Source organism: Prionailurus viverrinus, chromosome E2 (assembly GCF_022837055.1).
Source record: "Prionailurus viverrinus isolate Anna chromosome E2, UM_Priviv_1.0, whole genome shotgun sequence".
NCBI lineage: Eukaryota > Metazoa > Chordata > Mammalia > Carnivora > Felidae > Prionailurus > Prionailurus viverrinus.
In genome coordinates this window covers 978,359-993,973 of record NC_062575.1, presented here as the reverse complement: position 1 = coordinate 993,973, position 15,615 = coordinate 978,359, and the positions used below count along the sequence as shown (strand labels likewise).

At 48.4% G+C, this 15,615-nt stretch overlaps 1 protein-coding gene across 2 annotated transcripts; it reads right to left on the bottom strand.

The window, feature by feature from the left end:
• Positions 1-3,930: 3,930 nt before the first annotated feature.
• On the bottom strand, positions 3,931-14,610 carry LOC125152389 (zinc finger protein 345-like). 2 transcript variants are annotated; one of them, XM_047834200.1, is made up of 3 exons: positions 14,362-14,610; positions 11,778-11,904; positions 3,931-7,833 (listed from the first exon to the last, which is right to left on the bottom strand). In XM_047834200.1, exons 1-3 carry the CDS (start codon positions 14,482-14,484, stop codon positions 5,249-5,251), a joined length of 2,835 nt encoding a protein of 944 aa, XP_047690156.1. In that variant the 5' UTR covers positions 14,485-14,610; the 3' UTR covers positions 3,931-5,248. The 2 variants fall into 2 exon arrangements, with proteins under 2 accessions (XP_047690156.1, XP_047690157.1); XM_047834201.1 differs by lacking the exon at positions 14,362-14,610 and adding an exon at positions 13,619-13,918.
• Positions 14,611-15,615: the final 1,005 nt, after the last annotated feature.

Sequence of the window (15,615 nt, the reverse complement as noted above, 5' to 3'; positions counted from 1 at the left end):
AGCAGTTGAGGGCAGTTAACCAGAAAAGGGAGCACAGCGGTCTGGAGCATCTCTTGACTACATGCAGACTCTTCTGGTGCTAGCTATGGATGTTATCTCAGTGCTCAAAGGTTTTACAACAGTTTCTGGTTCCCCAGTGCCTAGGGGTTGTGCAAGAGGGTCTGCTTTGTGTTGTGGCATGCAGAACTGCTCTACTCTTCTAGGAGAGAATGCCTGATCTACAGAGAAACATCCGCAGAGAAATCATGGGGACGAAGGATGCTCGGCAAACCTTCAAGATGACTGGATTGGCCATAGGGTTTGAGGTGGCTGCACCCCTACATACTATTTTTGTTAGTACTGAAAGAGGACCTCAGTTGCCTCTATTTTGACTTCAAACTTTCTCGTTGGGTTCCTTCCAGCTTGTCTCTTGGCTAAGGAAGACCCTGATGGCAAGCGTTCCCAGATGAGAACCAAAACGACCCCTTCAAGCAATAAAGAGTGCCCTGAACAGCAAGACCCCACCCGTGAGTGACTCCATGACAATGATCTACTTGACTCACTGCCTCCCTGCAGGTACCCACCCACCTTTGCTGACATTTTTCTTCTATAAACCTAGAAGTGTTTTCACCACTTTGGAATCAGTCTTTGAGAATTTAGTCCACTGTGTTCCCTATGTTAGCCTCCCTGAAAGAGATTCACCCCCAACTCGTTCCTCTGTCTTGGGATTTTGTCACCGCTGAGCAGCCAAACCTAGTCCACTTGGGATCCCCAGGCTTGGTGCTCTTACATCCCTGTACCCCACAGTACAACAAACTCATAATTTGTTGACCAACCTGTGCCTGAAGTTTTTTCCTTTACATAATCTTGGACAACCTAATCCAATCAGTTTAGCCCAAATGTCACACCCCGTCACCCCGAGGAGCTGCCAGAGTGGTCACAATTGTGCACGTGGAAAGGAATCAAGAACTCACCTGTGGACTGGGCTGTGTCCCTCAGGCACCTCCCGGGTCAAGAATGGCCAGGGCTCAGGGCAACGCATTGCATTAAGGATCCACAGTGGGACCTTGAACTCCACAGGACAAATGGGGACTCAACCCAGCAGGTCCTTCCAAAGTCACCTCCGGGGGGTGCCATTTTCCTCCCCTGTCCCTGTGCCACTCCTGACCTGCGACCCAGCAAATTTTTCTCCCTGCAGGCCCCTTCTCCCTGCAGGCCCCTCTGAGATGACACCACCGTCACGTGTGGGTCCGAGGAAAAAGGTCTCAGCGGGTTCCTACACTAAGGCCGCTGACCTCTCCTTCTGGGAGTGTCGCCCTCCTCTGCCTGCCCCACTGGCTCCCAGTCCTCCCTGGAGAGGGGGAAGCCAGAAATGGCCGCAGTGCCCCGGCCAGCAGTCTTCCCCTGAGTGGGAGGGCTGGTAAGGCAACCTAGATTCAGGGTGAGATGCACCAAAGGCATTCATCTTTGGGGAATGCGCTCAACTATTACAGAAAGAAAGAGTTACATCACATGGAGGTGATCACTAGAGGGTGAGAAATCCTTCCAAGGTACTGGGTGGGATCCGAGGAAGCAATCTGAACCCAGCGGGTTTGCCCGACAACCTGGTCACCACTAAGGTGAGGCCAGCCATATTTTCACGCACCCATCAGGGTGTTTAGGGAGGTCCCTCCCCTCTGGCCAATCAGGATTAACATCTTCTCCTGAGGCTTGTGCAGACCTGCAGCTGGCTCACAGCACCCCCGCCTCCACCCCCACCCCAGCTCCCGTCTGCCTGGGATTGTAAAGTCTCCTGCACACGCCAAAGTTTAGTCTTCCACCAAACACCCAAGTGGAATTTTTCAGCGCCTTCTCCCAGCATATCCCGCTCTCGTGATGGGAGAATTTACACTTTGGAAATTGGCAAGCACTACAAAGCAGGGCTGCAGTTTTGTATTTCTGAATGCCTGGATGTAAGAAAGTGAAGACATAATGGTAAGAATGCACACTAAACTTACACATGTATGGTGTTCTGGGCCGTCACGTGTGCAGGACACAAAAGCAGCTGAGTGAAAATAGTGAAGAAATAGCCTAACACTGTTACTATGACTCCATACAGCAAAATGTCACACCATTTAAGAATGAGGAAAATTAGAATACATACCATTGTCGTATGCGTTTCTTATTTGTAAATGAAAATGGAAATAGCCATAACTCATCGGAAAGATAATGGGCAAACGATATGAACAGAAATTGTACCGAAGGAGATAGACAGGTGGTACATAAACACACGAAAAAATACTCAAAATCAACACCCCTAGGAAATGCAATGGCAACAGCACTACACACTTATGAAATGGGCTGACATTACAGACTGGCACTTTCAAGTAGTGGCAGGGACTGGAGGCACTGGAACTCTCATACATGCTGGTGGGAATGCAGAACTGAAGTTTAAATCACATTTGGGCAGTTTCTTAAAAATATTAGCACTAACCTACCTGTGAGGGGCATTGTGCTTTGAGTCACACCACAAGAGAAAGGAAACCTCTATCCACATAGAGAACGGTAATGAAAATTTTGAGAGAGCACTTTGTTAACAAACGCCAAAACTCTAAGTAACCCAAATGGTCCAAACAGATGAATGGGTAAATAGTGGTATACTTCCAGAGAAGAAAATAGTAGTATTGCCTGGAAGGGACGTATACGCAAAATGACCTCCAAACCTTAAGCAAGGGAAAAGGTTGAGAAGTCCAGCTTGAGGAGAAATGGTTTATTTACGGACTCAGGGACAGAAGCGTGACTTTGGCACCCATAAGAGGAGTCGGTCCCTGCACCACCAACTCCAGGACGACCAGTTTTTACAGCCAAGGAGGCTGGGGAGTACCTGGAAGACTACTTGGGAGGTGAATGTTTCAGAACAAGCATCTGCCACAGGCACAGCTGGTACCAACAACAATGCTGGCTAGGTGTGTCAAAAAAGCTACCTCTCTGGACTATGAAACCACCCTTGTCTTGTATCCTCTTCCTCTCTCGCACGATGGCCTTGAGACGTAAACACCAGAGAGGATATGCGAGTTCAGACACCTTTGGATTATTTTATGACAGTGACCTCTTGGACACAGGACACATCTGTCTATAGTGAAGAATTTCTGTACACACTGATCCTGCCCAGTCACTAGAACACCCGTGGATACATATTTATAAGAGATACACTCCACTAAGTGGCTGATGTCTCCTCTATTCCCTCATTACCCTATATTCTAGATTACCAATTACAGTTCCCTTGCCCCTGTGGTGTAACACATGAATAGTGTGCATCAGGTCACATGCCTCCTTTGAAGCATTTGGGGTAGGTATTCCACTCAATAGTGCCTGGCAGTATGTGGTATCAGCTGTGGACAAGCAAAATATTCATGTTGTCTCCACAACCACTGGAGATGGTTTCATACCCACTGGAGATGCTTCCTCTTCAGGGTGACCTCTGAGCACGGGAAAATTGCCGGCATCCACCACAGAAGCCAGATATACAACACAGGGGGCTGTATTATCCAGAACTGCCATAACGGTGTCCGACACACGAGGTGATTAGACAACAGAAATTTACTTCCACACAAATCTGGAGTCTAGAAATTGGACATAAGGTATCAGCAGGGCCAGTTTCTTCTGAGGCCTCTCTCCTTGGCTTGGAGATGGGGATTTCTCGGTCTTCAAATGGTCATCATTCCGTACCACTATTCTCAGCTCCTTGTTTTCTAAGGACAGCAGTCATACTAAGAGTACTAAGACTCCATCCTAATAACCTCATTCTCATTAAACTTCAACCTCATTTTCATGAAACATGCTATGTCTAACTACAGTCACATTCTGACATACTGGAGGTCACAACTTAAACACAGGAATTTGGGGTACACGATTCAGCCCACAACAAAGGTGTTGGGTCACAATGCGAATTCACATCCAAGCTGCACAGTATGTGTCGTAGTTATTTTTTTATTTACAATTATCCAAGACACAGTAAGTTTGGGATGCAATGAAATCTGTTCACTTCTTCATGCTGGCAGACGCCAATTCTGCTCTCAAAGAACCCCTTTGAGTGAATACAACACATAAGGTTAAAGGTAATTAAACAAAAAAGGCATTTATTAATGCATAAACCAGAGCAAAACGTGGCACCAAATTCCTGTGCTGGCGACTTGGGTGCTGCACACATTGATCACAAACATCAGGAGACCAACAACGTCCTAAGAGACTCAGCCTCTCTGCAAGACACCACCCCAAACTCAGTTCAGGTAGGAGGGTCAACACTGGGTCACATCCACGTCCTGACTTAGAAGGGAACAAGGAGTTCCAATTACCCACAATGTCCGTCGCCAATGACAAAGCGCAGAGGTCAGCATGCTTGAGCACGGTGGGTGGTGGCTGATACACATGATGCGAACCTGGCAAGTGGCAGGGGTGAAGTGACTTTTGCTACAGAAACTGGCAGTGATTTCAATCGAGCAAGGACTCCAAACACAGCAAAAGCACAACGCAGCTTCTGTATTTTTCTGAAATAGCTTCAAATTATGGTAAGCCACTCCCCTCTGGACATTCAGGTGAACAAAGTTCAACTCAGGTAGGTGTCTGCCTCGCAAACGGTTCTCCTCCACTGTGATTACACGAAGCAAGGAAACATCACCTTCTCTGCTACTTTAAATTCTTTCTGCAGTGTGACCTCCGAGCGTGGAATGAAGACAGATCACTGGACTAAAGGAATGGTCATGTACCTCACCCATGAGGCCCTGATCCAAGGTGAATTCGGATTTCAAAACTCTATCTTTGGTCAAAAGATTATCCATATTCTTCATATTTGTCTCAGCTCAGGCTGCTCTAACAAAATATCACAAAGGAGGGGGCTTGTAAACAAACAAGAAGTTTCCCAGTTGTAGAGGCTGTATATCTGACCTACCATTCCGCATATGGCCTGGGTCTGTGACTGGTGCACCAGCTTCCTGATTTATAGATCATCTTCTCAAGGGTCCTCACATGACTGATAGGGGAAGGAAACTTGCTTTAGAGATATTATGATATTAACCCCACTCATGAGTGTTCCACACTTCTGACCATTCTCAACTGAAATACCTCCCAAAGATATCACCTGTTAATACTATTCCATCAGAATGGGTATTCAACATAGAAATTTTAGTGAACATGAGCATTCAGGTCATCATGTCACCAATAAAGACATTTTTTACTGTGTACTTTCTCATGTTGAGTAAGTCTGGAGATTTAGCTGAAAGGTTTTCCAGATTCAGAGCACTCCTAAGGCCTTTCTCCTGTGTGCACTCTTGCGGTGATAAATAAGAGCTGGATGACTGATAAAAGCCTTCCCACATTCACTGCACTCATAAGGCCTTTCTCCTGTGTGAATTCTCTGGTGTTTTATGAATGTGGATCTATACTTCAATGATTTCCCGCATTCATTACACTTATAAGGCCGTTCAGCTGAGTGAACCTTTATGTGTGCATTGAGCGTAGTTTTTCGGGGAAAGGACTTGCCACATTCACTGCATTCATAAGGCTTTTCTTCAGTATGAACAATCTGGTGAGAACGGAGGAGAGAACGAGCAGTGAAAGCCTTCCCACATTCACTGCACTCGTAAGGCTTTTCTCCAGTGTGAATTCTCTGGTGTGACATGAAGGAAGAATTAGAAGTAAAAGATTTCCCACACTGACTACACTCATAAGGACTTCTTTCAAGGTGACAGTGACGATGAATCCGTAGGGCACGACTATGACTAAAAGACATTCCACATTCATTGCATAGGTAAGGCTTTTCTCCTGTGTGAATTCTCTGGTGTTGAATGAATGTCGACTTATAGTTCAGAGATTTCCCACATTCATTACATTTATAAGGCCTTTCACCTGAGTGAAGTTTTATGTGTACATTGAGGCTGTTTCTTCGGAGAAAGGATTTGCCACATTCACTGCATTTATAAGGCCTTTCTCCAGTGTGAAGTCTCTGGTGACACTGGAGATCAGACCCAGAGAAAAAAGATTTGCCACATTCACTGCACTCGTAAGGCCTCTCTGTAGTGTGAACTCTCTGGTGATAACGGAGGGCAGAGGTAGCAGTAAATGATTTCCCACATTTACTGCACTCATAAGGCCTTTCTCCAGTGTGAACTCTCCGGTGTTCATGGAGGACAGAACTAGTGGTAAAAGATTTCCCACATTCACTGCACTCATAAGGCCTTTCTCCAGTGTGAACTCTCTGATGACACTGAAGGGCAGAACTAGTGGTAAAAGATTTGCCACATTCACTACACTCATAAGGCTTCTCTCCAGTGTGAACTCTCTGGTGATAGTGGAGGGCAGAACTAGCAGTAAAAGATTTGCCGCATTCACTGCATTCATAAGGCCTCTCTCCAGTGTGAACTCTCTGGTGATTATGGAGGACAAAACTAGTGGTAAAAGATTTCCCACATTCCCTACATTCATAAGGCCTTTCCCCAGTGTGAATTCTCTGGTGAGAACGAAGGACAGAACTTGTACTAAATGATTTTCCACAATCACTGCATTCATAAGGTCTTTCTCCTGTGTGAACTCTCTGGTGTTTAATGAATGTCGCCTTACACTTAAAAGATTTCCCACATTCATTACACTTATAAGGCCTTTCACTTGAGTGAATTTTTATGTGTGCATTGAGGACGTTTCTTCGGAGAAAGGACTTGCCACATACATTGCACTGATAAGGCTTTTCTGTACTGTGACCTCTGTGATGATAATGGAGGTCAGAAGTAGAGAAAAAAGATTTGCCACATTCATGGCACTTATAAGGCCTTTCTCTAGTGTGAACCCTGCGATGATAACGGAGGCCAGTACTGGAGATATAAGACTTCCCACATTCCATGCACTGATAAGGTTTTTCCCCTCTGTGAGTTCTCTGATGATAACTGAGAATAGACATAGAGGTAAAACATTTTCCACAGTCACCACACTTATAAGGCCTTTTTCTAGGTTGAACCCTGTGACTAATTAAAACTGAACTATGGCTAAAGGATTTTGAACATCCACTGCAAACATAAACATTTTCTCCACTGTGCCCTCTCTGGGGATGAAGAAGCACAGATTTGTGGCTTATGGATTTCCCACATTTGCTGCACGTGTACTGCCTAGACCCAGTGTGAGCCCTTCCATTTTGACTAAGGACAGACCTTTGCCTAATGGATTTTCTACCTGTACCAAACTCCTGATGTCCTTCTGCAGTATGGAATCTCTGGTGGATAGTCAATAAAGATTTGTACCTGAATGTTTTCCCACATTCACTGCACACATAACACGGTCGTCCAGGCTGCATACCCTGATCCTGAACAGGTGTATGCTCGGGACCAAAGGCTTCCTTGCATTCTCCCCAAGTGTAATGACCTTGACTACTCTGTAAAGTTTCCCTGCACTGGCTGATTGTGTTTGGCTTTTCTCCAGTATGAGTGGCCTCTTGCTGCAGATGCCCTGAGCCAGGCATGAAATCCTTCTGAACCTCTATACATGTAAAGCGCTTTTCTAAATCATGGAATCCATATTCCTTCACAAAAGAGGCCGTGTCCACACTACTTCTGAATGGTTTCTCTCCCATATGCTGGTCCGGCTGCTGCTGAAAGTTTACGCTGAAGTAAAATCGTTTTCCACATGCCCCACACCTCAACAGTTTCTTGCTGCTTGGTTTTCCCTGGTGCTCACCCAGGCGGAAAACATCTCTCAAGACCGGACCGCACATCTCACAGGGGTGGGTCTTCCGGGAAGACAGAGCTGCCTTGGGCGTGCTGGCCTGTGACACACCTACAGAAACGCTCTGTTCAAGGGGTGCCTCCGCATCTTCTGCTCCACAGCAGCAACCTGAACGCAAAGAAACTCTCATGAAATACGTGGTGACTACAGGGAAGGGTAAGCCCGTTACACATATGCACCTGTCTCGTGTAGGCACAAGTTGAATAGATGCTGTTCCAGACAGTGGAGTTGGAATTCAGGTGAAGGAGTGCCTGCTCTGCGTTACTGGGCCCCTAAAGTCAAAGCATTGTGGACCGCTCACTAGAAGGATACAAATTTAGGATGTGACACAAGGAACAGAGCCGGAATCTAAACCTTACATCTCTTCCCACAGCTTTGTATAGGACCTTTCTGGCTGCTGATGTTTCGCTGAACAGAAGAGTGTGAGAAAATCCATTCACAAGACATTTGCTGCTATTCACGGTCAGTTTAAGGACACTGAACATCCCATGGCAAAATGTTCAGGGGTGAGTATTACGGTAAACAGAAAGTCCAGCAAGAGAAATGGGTGGGATGCGGAGGCCCAAGAAACAGCAATTACCCCTGCCCTGGAAGTCACAGGACTACCAAAGGAGTAGAACCCACAAGTACACAAACTCTCAACAGTGAAGAAGGAAAGACAGGAACGAGGTGTGGCCTTTGACAATGGCACCAAAGTCTGGTTGAACACAGCTGCCTAGTGTGAGCTGAACAGAGTCCTGATATCACAGCTTCCCTGGCTGCCATTCACTGGAAATGGTCCCCCTGTGAAGCCACATGGTCATGTCTGCATCATGTCCATCCTATGCTACACAGAATACTCTTTTCCTGTAAGCGCTAAGTGAGCAACTACAGGGCACAGGGAGGGTAGAAATAATGTAGGAAAAAAAGTAGATGGCCAGGGGTATTCCAGAGCTGCCCTGCACACAACAGACTCAGAAAAGTATCCTATGTGACTGATGTTGGCAGGACTGTAGAATAGGAGATGCCATCTTTCACACCAACAAAAGTCAATTCAACAGCTGTCTATGAATGACTTTAGACTCATAGGGCTCAAGGGCCCAATTAAGACGGACTACTATACTGTGCAGCATAAAAGAGAGCAGAAGCACAAAGAAAGGATGGCTGAGACTATTATCAGAGACACGTGGAGATGGGTAGGAAACGAGCTGGGGCATCTCTATCAACCACAGGGCAGATGCTACTGCAGTCCCTGAGCAGGAGACGCCAGCTGCCTGCTCCAGGGGACACTCGCACCGAGTTATCCAAATCCTCAAGGCCAAAGCACTCTTGAGAAAGAAGTTCCAAGCTGAAGGCAGACATTTGTGATTTCAAACTCTATTACGAAGCTGTAGTAATCAAAACAATATGCTACTAAAACATAAAACAGCACTAAAGCATAAAAACAGACCAGTGCAACGGAATAAAGAGCCCGGAAGGAAACCCACACATCTACAATCCATTAATCCTTGACAATTATGCCAAGAATACACTGGGGAAAGAATACTCTCCTCTCGGGAATCTGAATATCCAAATGACAAAACAATGAAACCGGACCCCCATCTTCCAGCACTTGTGGAAATGAACTCTAAATTGAATAAAGACTTAAACACAGGACATCAAAACCTAAAACTCCGAGGAAAAAACATATGGAATATCCTAAGTTAATTCCTGTCAATGAGTTTTTGAATGTGACATCAAAAGCATAGACAAAAAGCAAAAACAAGTACCACTGTACAAAATTCAAAAGTTGCAGCAGAGCCAAAGAAATACACAAGAGGGGCACCTGCGTGGCTCAGTAGGTTGGGCGTCTGACTTCGGCTCAGGTCATGATCTCACAGCTCGTGAGTTCGAGCCCCATGTCAGGCTCTGTGCTGACAGCTCAGAGCCTCAAGCCTGCTTCAAATTCTGTGCCTCCCTCTCTCTCTGCCCCAACCCACTTGCATTCTGTCTCTGTGTCTCTCAGAAATAAACAAACAGTAAAAGAAAAAAAAGTCAAGAGGTAGCATGTTGGTGAGGATGTAGAGAAAGAAAAACCCTTGAACATTGTTGCTGGGAATATAAATAGGCAAGTTATGGAAAATATTAAGGAAGACCCACAAGAAAATTAAAAATAGAACTACCATATGGTCCACCGTTGCCATTCCTAGGTATGTATCGCAAGGAAACAAAATCAGAAACTCCACAAATGACCTGCACTTGCACATACCGCTGTATTATTCACAATAGCCGATATATGGAAACACCATGAAGTGTGGTGAGTGTTGTTTTCTTTAAGGTTTATTTATTCATGAGACAGAGAGAGTGTGAGTTGGGGAGGGGCAGAGACGGAGGGAAACACAGAATCTGAAGCAGGCTCCAGGCTCTAAGGTGTCAGCACAGAACCTGATGCGGGGCTTGAACTCACTGACCGCGAGATCATGATGTGAGCTGAAGTTGGAGGCTTAACCAGGCGCCCCTAAGTGTGGTGAGTGTTTAAAGTGACAAAGAAGGGGCACCTGGCAGGCTCAGTGGTGGGGTACAGGACTCTTAATCTCAGGGTTCAGAGTTCAAGCTCCACTTTGGGCACGGAGCATACTTTTAAAACACTAAAATACATAAATAAATTGTATTTTAAAAATAAACGAATACAGTGACAAAGAACATTTAGGACACACACATACGTAAATAATAGGTCATAAAAAAAAGAAGGCAACACTGCCACTTGCCACAACATGGATGAACCTGGAATACATTATGCTAATCAAATAAGCCATACAGCAAAAACCAAATCCTGTATGATATCACTTATAGATATTCTTTAAAAAAAGAAAAATCAGGGGTGCCTAGGTGGCTCAGTTGGTTAAGCATCTGACTTTGGCTCAAGTCTAGATATCAGGGTTCGTGAGCACAGCCCCGCATCAGGCTCCCTGCTGTCAGCAGAGCCCACTTGGGATCCTGTCTCCCTCTTTCTTCGCCCATTCCCTGCTGGCTCTCTCAAAAAAAAAAAAAAAAAAAAAAATCACACCCCCCAGAAGGTAGAAAGCTAAAAGCTAAGGAATGGGGGAAATGGAGAGATCCTGGTCAGGGGAACACATTTCCCTTTATAAGATGAGTAAGTTCTGGGCGCCTGGGTGGCCCAGTCTGATAAACATCCCCCTCCTGATTTGGCTCAGATCATGATCTCACCTTGGCTCAATGCTAAGCATGAAGCCTAGTTGAGATTTTGTCTTCCTCCCTCAGTCTGGCCCTCCCCCGCTCACACGTTCTCTCTCAAAATAAATAAAAAACACTAAAAAAATTTTTTTAAAGCTAACTAAGTTCTAAGGACCTAACAGCATGTTGACTACACTTGTGAATACTGTACTGTACGCTTGGAATTTGCTAAGGGAGTAGATATTAAGCTTCTCATTAACCACAAAAGGTAATTATGTCAACTAATCTGTGTGTTGACTACCTTCTATGTGGAACTAGTTTCCTAACGTATAAGCAGATCAAATCCTCATGTAATGCACTTTCGAAATGGAATCTTCCTGGTTAGTTCATACCTCAACGAAACGGAAGGGATGGGGGCAGGTAGAAGAAGAGATGTAAACACCACCAGAAGAAGCATACAAGACAGTCTTGAGAAGTAGCCCATAGTCCTCATAAGTACGACCCAGTCAATCCTTGCAATTTCCGGCAGAGGCAGGCAAGGAAATGTCAGCCAAAAGAAGGTATCAAAACAGGGGCCATAGAGAAGGCATGGATCTCAACACAGTGACCCGGTGGGTCAGAGGGTAAGTAAGGCACAATCCATTAGCGTCACTGACTGACTACTCTTTTACCCTATGAGGGTTCGGCACAGAGAGCACTGGAACGGCAGGGGAGAGAAAAGGGCACACCAACACCCCAGCCTTAGCAACAAATGCAACCACCACGGAAGCTGGGGGAGCAAGCAGGGCCCACAGTCCACACCCAAGAGGTACAAAGCATCCCCTAGGGAATGGGCAGCTGGGGGCTAAAGCGGGAATACAGAGCCCAGTCCAGGTCACTGGGGAGGGTGAGGGCCTTACCCAGGGAGGATATAAGCGTAAAGTTCTCCAGCATCACATCATGGTACAGCCGTCTCTGAGCCTCATCAAGAAGTCTCCATTCCTTCCAGGAGAAGTAGATGGCAATGTCCTCGAAGGTCACACCACCCTGTCATGAAACGGACAGATGGCACCATGAACATTCTCTCTCGGGGAACCCACAATCTAAACCCTGACACATACACCCCATTCTCCCCAGCCACCCCAGCTCCTACCTCAGAATAAATACCAGGTCCTGGTGGCATTAATGCCACCGTCTCCTCACCATCCCACCAATCACTGTGTTCGGTCCTCAGCAATAACAGGCAAGGGGTGCGTAGATGCAATCTGCGGGGGCCAATCTGGGTATGGCCCCCCAAGCGCCATCCTTTCTGCCTGGAAATTCCCGTGGAGTCTCCCCGAATGTGCCCTCAAACACAGACAATTATGGACCCACCTCGACCAGTCAGTCTCCAATCCCAGGGCCCTGAGACCCTAAGCTCACACTCACACTCCCTCTCCAAGTGAACATGACCCTGTAGTCTGCATCTCCCTCACACCTTCAGACCCCACAGTTGCGCCCCCACAGCTTCCTGCCCCACACCAAAGGATGCCCCCTTGACTTACACTGGTACCTGTCACATGACACCCAAAGGATGTGTGACAAATTCAAACAGGTTCCACTACAACCCCAGCACTCTCATGGATCCCACCAGAGGGAAAGCCTCAAATGCGGCCGAGAAGTCCCCCTCGCCTGCCGGGGAGCCTGGCTTCAGGGACACACACCCACAGCCACGTGGCCGTTTCAGATACTCCCAGTCCCGCTAATACTTCTGTGCTGCCCATGCTGTCCCTCCAACAGTCACAACCCTCCACTCTGCACTGAACCTTTGTGAAAAGCCCAGCCCTAAAGGTCTCCCTGCCAGGCACAGAGACTCACAAGTGACCACACTGGCCCCACACCTTATCCATCAGCAAGACTGTGAAACGGCCCGGACACCAGAAAAGCGCACCACAAAGTTCTGGTGAAGCCCTACACCACTGAACAAAGGGCAGCCCCGACTCCCTGCCACCTTGCCGCAATTACTCCTAGGTGTCCTCAGCCATCTCTTGTCCCATCATGCCATGGAAGCCTTACCCACCCATCCATCTGCCACATCTTTCTCTCTCCTTCGCCTGTGCCCGCACTGCCCAGCAGCCCCAACCAGGCGCTGAGCCAGGGAACCCCTCTTCAGCACACCTCACTAAGGCCCTCTGACCTACTAATAGCATTGCCCCCCTAGTCTGCACCCCCGCTCAGTGTGATCCAAACCTCCGCCGGGGCCACACTACTGCCGTCACTTTTCAAAGTTTCCATCCTGAAACCTGCCCCGGTTTCCCGGGTTTTCCTGTCCCGCTGCCCACTGGATGACGTCACTCACGCCTCTCTGAACATCTAAGACTTAACGACGTCCAAGCAACTTGGGAGATCTCCAAGGACAATCAACCTACTGACACCTTCCGTCCAGCTGATGGGAGCGTCCACCCCTTCCGCGGCTAGGACCGCTGAAAATTAATAACGGGAAACCTCACTAAAAGGGAGTCGGGAGGACGCAGCTGGGGGAGCTCTCACGCACTACCGCCAGGATCAGTGCAGACCCCACAGGACGACACACTTGAACTTGGGGACTGGGAAACTACCTCCTCTACTAGCCCAGAGGGGAAAAGGCAGGCTTTGGGGACCGCCCCACCCACAGCTCCGCCAACGGGAAGCCACTATACTTTCAATTCCCAGTTTACTCTCAGGGACTTGTAGATTTTAACAGCCTTCCCAACTTAGCCCCTTCCCCTTTAAAAAAGCCTACCTCTCTCGCGTCCTCCAGACTGGCCTACTGTTCAGCCTCAGCTTGCTTGTTCCAGACTGCGGTGCTCTTTGGTTCTCAAACAAACTCAGTTTTGCCCGTCAAATAACTGGCAGATTATACTTCAAAGGACCAAAGCCCCCAGGCATTCCGGGACCCCTCCCTTTCTCCTGTCACCTGCAACACCCCAAATTTGCCTTGGCCCTTCTCGATCCCGGGGCCAAAATTCACCCGCTTCTCTGACATCCACGGTGACCGTTCTGGCCCGTCAACGATGACATACACTGGCGCAGGCACCCCCTCCTGCGCTCCCTGCCCCCTCTGCCCCCCACCCCTGCAATCTGTCCTCTCCGCAGCCAGATCGGGCCTATCTATTTACACCTGGGTTACACCGCCTGGCACACCGCCAGCATGGATGGACTGCTCAGGCAGCCAGGTGACAGGCCTCACGGGCGCCGCTGCACCTTGCGTTCGCTGAAACAACCGAGACCTGCCGTGCCCCGCCGGTGGCGCAGGCCCCCTGCAGACCAGCCGGCCCCTCCCCTGCAGCCCGTTCGTTCCCGCACCCCGACACGCCGGCGCTCAGACGCGGGGACCCCGCCCGCGAGCGCCTCCCGGGCCCGGACACCGGGACCTGGGCCGCAGGGACGCGAGCTGGCGCCCCGCGCTCGGGCCTGGAGGGTCGGGGGGGGGGGGAGGGGAGGCTGGGAGGGCGGGCCGGGAGGGCCCGGGGGCCGCTCGTTTACCTCAGCCGGGTCCCTGGGCGCGGCCGTAGCCAACAGACTCTGTGGGCGGAACGGGAAATCAGGCCTGCATTCTCTGTCCCGGCCCCGGCGCGGGGCAGACCGGGCGCGTCGTCGTGGAGCCATGGACCGCAGTGTCCACGACAGAGACGTCGCCTCCTCTCCTGTTTTGTCCGTTTGTCACCTCGACCCGGAATCTGCACTCTCTAACCTCCCAGGGTAAACAAGCCTGACGCCAAAAGTCGTCCACCGTGAAGAGGCCGGAAATACCACCCCCAGGCGCCACGCATGCCCACAAGTGCCCCGTCCTGCTCCGTCATTGGCTGCTGCCTGCGTCCTGTATCCCCACGCTTTTCCGGGTACCATAGATCTCAGAGTTACAGCGGCCACCGAAGGGGGTTCGGCCCCAGGGACTTCCAGAGTTCGGCCAGCTGTCCCCGAGAGTTCCTGCAAAGTGCTGCTCCTACCAGAGGGAGCGGCTTTGTTGGTTTTTAAAGTCCAAACCCTAAAACTAGTAGTTTAGTTGCTGCCACTTCCTCTTCCTGAGGTAAATGACACATCATTCAAATGTGTCCAGCACTTAAGAAATCAAAGGAGGCTGTCCACTGCTGGAAAGATGTTGCTCTTCAAATGCTTGCAGCCTGAAGCGTTAGAGTCAGGTTTGCAATTGGTCAGGAACAATACAAAAGTCCCCGTTATCATAAAAATTCAGCCCAGTGCATTTTGAAGGTCTTCAGGATCAGTCACTCATTTGTGCATTGGGCAGCATCACATCTAGCAAGTTAAGGGAAGCAACAAAGAGCTACAGAAAGGGTAAGGTTTTTAAAGGTAGAACAAGAAGTTCATAAACAGAAAAAGGATTATGTCAGGCGAGGTCACTTTGTTACGGGACAAAAAGGTTTTCCAGCGGAATACCTCATCTTTGGGCGACGCAGAGGACCCATTCTTGTGGCCGATTACCCTTTTGGTGCTGACCACAAAATTCCTCACTGACCAGTGGAAACTAAATTCTGGGTAGTGCTGAAGTTGTATGAGCTTAGGTATTGTGCCTGCTTTGGTGACATGACCCAGCAGAAGTGACTCCATTTGGGGCCTGTGGTTCCCTTTGTCACACCCTATACAAGTCCGTGACAGGGATGGTAGGCCACCCTGAATTAGGTAAACTGACAACGTCAGCCTCTGGTTCCACACAAAACTTCATATGCCTATATCGTGATTGTTGTCCCATCTTTTTTATTTTTTTAATTTAATTTAATT

What these genes read in the sequence shown, in the direction of transcription:
- LOC125152389 (XM_047834200.1), bottom strand. Translation starts at nt 14,484, where the DNA reads ATGGCTCCACGACGACGCGCCCGGTCTGCCCCGCGCCGGGGCCGGGAC. An exon ending in CGCCCAGGGACCCGGCTGAG is followed by an intron (nt 11,905 to 14,361) that starts GTAAACGAGCGG and finishes GTTTCATGACAG; the next exon opens with GGTGGTGTGACCTTCGAGGA. An exon ending in TACGCTTATATCCTCCCTGG is followed by an intron (nt 7,834 to 11,777) that starts GTAAGGCCCTCA and finishes CTTTGCGTTCAG; the next exon opens with GTTGCTGCTGTGGAGCAGAA.